The 9246-nt window shown below is 36.8% G+C and overlaps 1 protein-coding gene across 2 annotated transcripts in view; it reads left to right on the forward strand.

The window, feature by feature from the left end:
• Positions 1–8460, forward strand: part of fndc1 (fibronectin type III domain containing 1) — a 32669-nt gene extending 24209 nt beyond the window's left edge. For both annotated transcript variants that reach the window (XM_055021475.1, XM_055021477.1), the window contains 7 exons: positions 215–451; positions 2039–2147; positions 4811–4890; positions 5084–5113; positions 6036–6197; positions 6279–6401; positions 6747–8460. In XM_055021475.1, coding sequence (XP_054877450.1) covers positions 215–451; positions 2039–2147; positions 4811–4890; positions 5084–5113; positions 6036–6197; positions 6279–6401; positions 6747–6862 — 857 coding nt within the window. In that variant the 3' untranslated portion in view covers positions 6863–8460. The remainder of the gene's footprint in view (positions 1–214; positions 452–2038; positions 2148–4810; positions 4891–5083; positions 5114–6035; positions 6198–6278; positions 6402–6746) is intronic.
• Positions 8461–9246: the final 786 nt, after the last annotated feature.

Raw genomic sequence — 9246 nt, forward strand, 5'->3', positions numbered from 1 at the left:
TTATTTCATTAGCTATCCTGAAAATGATTTTATCTGCTACAAATTAATGTTGTATATTTCAGTTAAAATGCTTTTAAACCTAGACTTCAAAATATAATATTTACCATGCATTTCCTGAACATCCTCTGCCCATGGGAATAGTAATTTAAATGTTAAGACAAATCCAATATCAGCATGCCTCACTGAAATAAATAACCTTTTTTTTGGCTTTCAGCTCCTTTTGTGAACTACATCCAGAAGGACCCAGGAGCACCTTGTTCTTTAACGGAGGCTCTGGAGTACCTTCAAGTGGATGTCCTGGAAAACTTGATGGAGAAGGACCACAAGGCAGTTAATCAGAACCAGCCTCCAAAACACAAACCTCAAAACTTCACCGTGGTTGCCATGGAAGGTTGTCACTCTTTTATCATTCTGGACTGGGCCAAACCTCTGAAGGATGATATGGTGTCAGGTAAGGAGTTATTTCCCAAAATAAAGCTGCACTTGCTCAAGTGTCCCCACATTTCAAATGATGAAAACAAACGCAATTTCAACTTCCAATCAATGGTTCTACCAGCAACATCTCTATTTACCAGAATTTACACCAAATTGTTGCTTTCTTTTTATCCATACACAGCTATTAGTTGTTAATAAAGGTAAAAAAAAAAAAAAATTAAATACACTGCATCTTAACATTGTGATATATCTTTGTGTAATCCTCAATTCCGTAACTAGCAGAAGGTGCCCTGCTGAATTTTGGGGAGGGTGAGGCACATCCACCTTCCCAAAAAAACAGAGCATACCCTCTGTTCCTTGATGCTACTAGTTCTTTGAAAGAGTCAGTGTAACCATTATGTCCCTGTTTAATATTATCAGAGAACAATGTACTTTGAAAACACATCTGCTTCCAAAATTCTTGAATGTCAGTGCTGCTGTGGAGATCATCCCCATGGCCTTGACACGTCAGTTTATATTTCCGCATGAAGCTCCACAGGTGAGGTTTTACTCTTAAGAACAGGAGCCAAAAAAGAGCCCTAGTGTTCAACTAAATGGAACCTGTTTCTTCAACCTCTTCTTTACTGTGGTTTGGCAAATATGTTAAACATGTTTTTAGGCATTCCTCATGACTCACTTTGAAGAATTGGTCCCAGAAGTGTTCTGCAAAAACCAAAAAAATTGTTTCTAAATGAACACTTACTGTTTCAGTAAAAAAATAAAACTATGACATAAGGAAAGTATGTAACAAAGAAAAATCGGAAGAAAACAACCAACTGTATGAGGTGTTGCAAGCTATCAGGGTATCACTTTGGCCACACAGAGGAACAGTGTGTTTCCTTTGGCAGACATACACAGTCTGCTGGTCATGCTGTGGACGACTTCATCCTCTGATGTGTTAAACAGATAGATGGTGTGCTGTTACTTGTGTTTTCTTTCTCTCTTTCTCTTGTACTTCCTCTCCTCTCAGCCTGTTGAACTTTGCATGTAGCCTGTCTCTTGAAATGTTTCTTTTCTCCATATTTTGTCTCTTTACAATCACAAATGGAAATATTTTTAGATATTCTATCTGTCTGTCTGTCTGTCCATCCATCCGTCTGTCTATCATATAAAGGCTGATATACATCATAGAGGGAATAAAAATGTGAAACAAGAAAAACAAAGTCACTAGTATTTTTCTTCTACACAGAGAGTGTTCAGCTGTTTTGGTGCAGCTCCAGTTAAAACAGATGGAAAAGTCAGGAGATCCAATAGACTCAATTTGTAATTGAGTGTGTTGCAGAGGTGGTCACCACAAATTTCAAATGAATAACTGAGGGTCACATGACCTGAAGAAACCGAGTAGTGCTTAAGGAATACTCAGTGCAGCCAAGCAAGACAGGAAACTTTATTCATTTTTAAAGAAACCCAAGACTCCTTTCAAGCTTTTTGGGATGTCATAATAGCATGCATATATTTTATTCTATTTTTAAGTAACTGTTATCAAATAAATTGTGAATAGTCATAAAAGTCAAATATTTTTGAAGAAAAGGATTACACTTTACTTTTGCATTGCTTCCTAAAGGTTATATGGTCCACAGTGCTTCTTATGACGACGTCCTCAACAACAGGTGGTCGTCCAGAATCTCCAACGGGACCCACCTGCCTGTGGAAAATCTCAAGCCCAACTCCAGGTAACAGATGTAATGGCGTGCACAATTCATGCATATTTGCTTAGAGAGAGGTTCATGTCTGGTGTTCAAGTGATTTACCGAACTACCTGTGACTGGGGAGGCATAAAAAGAAGAGCCAGATTTTAAAGAGATCTGCTTGGTTCTGATATTTTTACAGTGTAAGCCGATCTCTTTGTGGGGTTTCTTCCCAGCGTTTTATAAATGTGCATGTTTGTCAAACTAGATTCATGCAGCTCACAGTAAATTGTGAGCTGGACCCTGTAAAATTCAGAAAAGCCGTCTCAGAGTACGGTGAATTGGGTAAATGGAGGCAGGCACAGAAACAGATTTAAACCTAATGCGACACGTGGCTGTAAAATTCTGTTGAGAGCTTAGAAAATTGAATGATGTCAACACAGCACTTATTCTCCAACCTTCACTAACAGATACAGCTAACTCTGTCTGTTTCTGGTGTTAGAGTTTCCAAAACCTTGTTCCGCTGTTTTAACAATTCAATAATGTAAACATAAACCCAAGAGAGCTGCTGTTGGAAGCTCAAAGCCTATCTACAATTGCATGAAAGTCCTTAGCAGATTTTTGTTCAGTGTTGACTTAAATTTTAGCCCATTGTCTTCATCAGCACAGATTACTTGTCTTTACAGTGACAGTGTTTGATCAGTTTTGAATTCTGCATTTATCATATCTTACTTAGCATTAAATAATATGCCAATTAAGCATGTGACAAGATTATGTGATTGGTATGACTTCAAAATGGCAAAAGGTCAAATTCCTAAAAAACAAAAAAGGCACTGGAGAAAGTACAAGAGAATGCCAGAGGTTTTTCTTTTTCCTGTTGGATAGAGTATTAAAAATGCAGGGCTGTCTCTTACCGACACGCTCCTGTGCACTACTGCTTGGTTAGCACAAAAAAATTTTGCTACATTTTTCCCTTGTTTACAAGAAAGACAAACTTGGTGACTTTTTCAAGGTACAGATTTTGGACAAGACGGGTTTATTTATGTTGCAATAATCATACACAGGATAATTAAAGGGGCTTTACATAAAAATAATGGAGCATGGAACAAATGTGGAAAAACCAAGCAGCACTGCATAAAAACTATGCATTTAAAATAAAATAAATCAAAGTTAGACATAGCATGAGTGAAATAATACATTAATATTTGACTATAAGAACTGATTACTTTGGCTTAGAAAGATATGAAAAAGAGCTAAATAATGTGGCTAAAACACAGATTTAAATTGTACACGAATACATTCATCCAATTTTGCTTAAAATTGTATGAATTGGTAAAATTTACAATATACCCATATCTTGTCTCCTGCATACTTATATCCACGTACTGTTTTAAAAATACAGTTTGGCTCTTGCCAAATACCTGCCACCAAGCACCACAATTGCATGCAGGAGTTTTCCACAAGTTTTCTAGTTGGGTTTTCCTTCCTGGCAGCTACTTTCTACCAAAGATCATATTGTGTTTTCTTTTAAGTTGAAAGCTCCCTTTTCAACCACAGCAGTGTTACACCTCTCTCCATATCCTCACATGGAAAATTCCTCCTTTTCATAGGACTGATTAAATGTTAGAATGAGAAATGAACCTCATGGTTACTTTAGACTCCTCCAAGTTCTGCAGGGCATTTCATAATGTTCTTCTCATTCAGAGATCACCACAATACAGATACAAAAACATTCATCTCAAACATTTTTTCTAACTTGTGGTAAATCTATGATACATAATTGGATACACGTGTTCATAAAATCTGTTCATGACTACTTGCACATACAATTATTTTGTCACTCTAAATAACATCAGTTTTAAATGATTCGATTGTATTGGTGTAGCATTTTGCACTGTTTTAACACTGCCTCGCATTCACTGGACACAGTTCCTTCCTTTTGCCTTTTACATTACATCATCTCTCACCAGCTGCATTGCTTTATTGTCTCTCACTCTGAGAAACATTTTGGTCAATGTCGTCATATGGCCGTAGTGATTGGATCCAGGCTTGTGGCTGCATGTGATGAAACCTTTTGGGTAGAAAGTGATGGACCATGAACATACTGTATGTGGCCTTGCAATGTTGCAGAGTCAAAAAATATTGCATAAATCAGTCGTTTACAGTGGAAAAGTTTGCAAACTCTTCCAGTTATCTGCTGCGTTTTCATTGTGAGAGGCTTTATAATTCATCACCTACCTAGAGACAGCGTGCGCTCAGTGCATGAGTTTGTTTTGCCCCTTGGCAATAAAATGTGTGACATGTACTAAAGCTCTCAGTCAGTCAGAAATGTCTCAGACTATGCTCTTCACGTCCCCATTTTTCCATTTGCGCTCAACAATTAAAAACCTATTTAACTGTCTCACTCTTTCCACAGGATTTTTTCCCCTCACTTTTATATTCATCCTGTACACTTATCTGTTGAGTCGATCTCTGTAAATGTTTCTTTTTCACTCTCAATCACCTTTTTCTTAACTCCCACTTCCCTAGGGTCCTTTCAGCAAACAGCTTCTCTATAACGCTCTAAGCCCTTGAATCAGAGCAACTAAAGCATGCCAAGTCATCTGCTGCACTCATTATCTTTTCCAGTCATAACACATTGGGCAGAATGACACTGGAGCCACTGAATCGCTCATTAAATCTCAGCATTGTGCTCTTCTTCAATGCAGGTACTACTTCAAAGTGCAGGCCAAGAATGTGTTTGGTTTGGGACCATTCAGCGAGACGTTGACCTATGTCACTGAGTCAGGTGTGTATGCAAAAATACATATTGAGATCCTCTTTGGTTGAAATATTCTAAACAGCTCTCTATGTTGTTTGTATTGAATAATAGTGAAGGTACAAGATGTGAACAAGAGAATAGAAATTAATGATCAATGTTTCATTTCATTATTTCAAAGTTCATTTTTTGTTTTGAATGACTATCACATTTCTCCTTTCAGATGATCCTCTTCTCATTGACAGACCACCTGGTGAGACTCTCTTTGATTTCAAAAATCTTAAGAGAGATGTTAACTGATGTACTGATTTATTTAAAGTGAAATACATAAAAAAACAACAAACTTAGTGAATATTTTGAGGAAGTACTTAGGAAATAGAAATTAGAAAAGCAGAAAAAACAGTCATGTTTCAGAACTTTCCCCTTTAGTGACCTTTTCCTGGCTAGTCTTTATTTTTTCCACTGTAGATACTCATGTAAAACAGATTGCCAAGATATCAATTTATCCCCCTTTACTTTACCCTGAACCTTCAGGGTGGAAGTAAATGGATGTAAGTTCAAACTCTTGTGCAACTCCACACATTATCCATAACCCTGGCAAATTGATAATTGTTTAATTGTTGCATTGTGTCATTGTCATTCTGTTAATTATGAACCTATCAGGAACAAACACCTCGGTTGAATGAAAAATAATGTTATGCCTAAATCTGTCGGGGCTATGTAAATTTTGGTCTAACTGTTTTTTTTTTATGACATCAAAAATAACTTAGAAGATAAATATTAAATTTCTACAAGTCACCATCTTAAGATTTACAGCCTCTGAATTCTGTGGGGGAAAAAAAATTAGGGTTTTAAGTTGTTTGTTTCAATTTTTTACAGCATTAATGTTCTAACGGGCATATAAAAACAACCACAACTCCCTCAGGAATGTGTCATCTGACGGATTTTGGCTCATAAGAAATAAGGCACGCTGATGTGTGTATGTGCAGTTCTCTTTTAGGACACACCATTCTGAGTTTATTAATAAAACATCTGCTAATATTAGATGTTTGCTTTGAGTCTGATGCCGTTTTAAAGCTGCCACATGTTGTGAAGACAAGTTTACTTCTTCACACTTTTTCAGCAGCAGGCAAGATATAGCACAATTCCTCTTCTGTTTTTTCCCATTTCATTAGGTGGAGAACCAATCTGGATTCCTTTTACCTTCAAGTATAACCCAGTCCACAGCAGCTGTAAGGGCAGTCAGTATGTCAAGCGGACGTGGTACAGAAAGTTTGTGGGTGTCGTTCTGTGTAATTCTCTACGTTACAAGATCTTCATGGGAGATGGCCTGAGAGGTAACGCATTAACTTAAAAGTGTGGAGTACTTAAAAAGAAACTTGATTTATTCAACTTTTTGAATAATTTCCACTCCCCAGAGCCTTTTTACAGTATAGGGGATACATTGGGCCAAGGTGAAGACCACTGCCAGTTTGTGGACTCCCACAAGGACGGAAGAACGGGGCCAGCCTACCTCTCAGAAACTCTGCCTTCAGCACAAGGTAAACACAAACAGCTGCACACATGGCTTGTAATTTATCATCTTTTTCCATGCAGACTGAATAAATAGTTAGGCTGCAACAGAAGAATTCCTTTTTATTTATTTATTCATTCATTTATGCAAAATAAAGTTTGAATGGAAACTTGCTTTGTATTGGCAGACTAAAATTGTCCAGGTTTTGTAAAAAGGCGGTGTTGTTAAACCATTAATTAATTGATTTATTCAGAATTTTGCTAGATGGAAAATATTAGCAAATATTAAACATTGATTGTTTTTCACCAAAAGTGTATGTTTGGTTTGAAGACCTAATAATATTCTGGCCTTTGGTAAATCCTCTGTATTACAGGATATTACCGCGCCTACAGACAGGAGCCAGTTACGTTTGGAGTCATTGGCCGGCGTACATCACATCCATTTGTGGGCTGGTATGAATGTGGGGTTCCCATCCCTGGAAAATGGTAACTCTGCTTGAAGAGGAGACATTTTCCATGAAATTGAACAGCTCAGCATCCTGCTACAGGCTCTCACCTGCTGGTTTTATTAATTAAAAACAGACTTTTGCCAACAAGCACAAAAACACCACTATATTGTAATATTGCTTCAAATAATAAATACAAATATGTACTTTTAACTGCGAAGTATATTCCATTACGATGCACTTTTTATATAAAGCAGTCTGTATATGAGAGAAAAGAAGTTTGGTCTTGCTTAGCATACTTGGTATTACAAAGTATTAACAGATACAGGTCCTTACCCAGTGTTATTTATCTCATTGATAGCAAACATGTGGTGAATCCAGTGACACTGAACCAAAACAGAAACTGCAAGATAAACTGTACAAACAAGCACTAGAGATGTTTATAGGTCTGTTTATTTTCTATCTATGGGATTTGTATTACGTATTGCTATGATTTTTTTTTTACTATTTGTGTTCTACACCCATCATACTGTTTTTAATACCCCATTTGTATCTCCTTGAAAATTTAAATATTACAATGTAAGTTTTATATGTATACGGACAAAGAATAAAAGATTAATTATGTGCTCAGGAAATGTCAGACGTTAAATAAAGGTGCTATGACAAACAACTGCAATCCAAAAACATAAGTTATATTATGCATTCTCTGCTACCAAATTCTGAAACGTTATGCACATCGACTTTCACAATGCTTTGGAACATGTGAGAAAGACAGGCAGTGCAGAAAATCAAGTTAAAATTAAATTCAATGCAGAGATTTTTTCTCGGATTGTAGTTTTCCGGCCAATTGCCGATTACTGATCTTCAAAAGGCCTGGACTGCCAATTTTGATTTTCATGGTTTTGTTTGAAATGTTGCTAAATATGGCAAGAAAGTTGTTGAGTTTGTAACAGTGGTTTGACTATTGTTAACTGCAGACATGCAGGCCTGACCTGATGAGTGAATTGATCAGACAAAGCAAAACAGGACACTGACTAAATTTTAGACCTTTGTTGAGGATTGGCTAAATCAATTCCACATGTCTTGCTATGAATCGGAAGAGTCCTCTAACTGAAGGCTGCTAATTTCACTCAATGGTTTTAAACTAATGGGTCATAAACAGCCGTCATCTTAACTTCATGGCGTGCTGAGGAGGTAGTTCAATAAGGGAAACAATGCCTCACATGTCACTTCTGCAGAAGTTCAAACATGAAAAAGAGCATCATCAGAAAATGCTGCATATTAAAAAGGCTGTGGGTATAATGTTGGCTGGAGGTTGCACTGTGATTTGTGGTTTGTGGTAAATTTTGTCAGGCTACAAAAGCTGGTGCAGCCTTGCACCAAATTTTCCAAGCAGTAATACTTAAATCAGTCACAGACATCACAGAGCACTTACAATATTAATTAAGATTATAATTATGCAAACTTCATTTGCAACTGAGTTTTCTATGCAATGGCCTGTATCCTTTTTTTTCACCACTCCAAGAAACTGATCTTGTCTTCAGTGTTACCCTTGGAAATACTCTTTGAGAAGAAACTGTATAAAACTAACTGCAACCAGTTTTCTTTCCTCAATTGTATAAAGCATAATCCAATTACTTAATATGTTTGTTGGAACCTTCTGATACAATCTTTCATGGACTGGCTTTCATTTATTTCCCAAACGAGGTGTGGTGTTTCAAGTTGACTTCACCATTTAAACACTAATTATTCTTAATCAGTCATAAATAACTATGATACAAAGGCAAAGTGTACCATTATGAGCGGGTCAGCACCACAGTAAACTGGGTGGAAAAGTTCTTCCAACAGCGTTGGATTACTGAAGGGGCCTGCTTTGTATTTGTTGCCAAGTAATCATTACTGCATTTATGGAATTCTGAGATTATTTCTCAGACGTCAGATGGATTGTTGTTTCTCAACAGTTCAAAAGCATTAACACACGCTTCTCCTTTCAAATCTTTCCTAACAATGATTATGAGCATTTTTCTGTCAAATATGATTCTATCAACGGTATTTATAATATTCAGAACTCATACTGTGCTGTGTTTTTCTTCCACCTTCACTTTAATAACAGAAAAGGCTTATTATGAGCAGGACTGTGTACTTCTGAAGAAGGATAAAGTATTTCTCCTCAGAAAAATTTAAGCGTTTGAGACTTTGCTTTTAGATTTGCAGCTGACCACTTAGTCATCACTCTAATGGGTTATTAGTGCGCATTGTATGCATTCTTTCCAGGTATGCTTGTGTAAGTCTCTGATATCATATGCTTTCAGGGAGTGATGCACATCTCTTTGCCCTCAAAACATTTTTATTGGCTGCTGCTATTGACCTGGGTGGAAAAATATAATCCATTTCAACCACACTAAGAAAAACAACCCTTCTCTCGCAC

Source organism: Poeciliopsis prolifica, unplaced genomic scaffold, assembly GCF_027474105.1.
Source record: "Poeciliopsis prolifica strain line A6 unplaced genomic scaffold, Auburn_PproV2 SCAFFOLD076, whole genome shotgun sequence".
Lineage (NCBI taxonomy): Eukaryota > Metazoa > Chordata > Actinopteri > Cyprinodontiformes > Poeciliidae > Poeciliopsis > Poeciliopsis prolifica.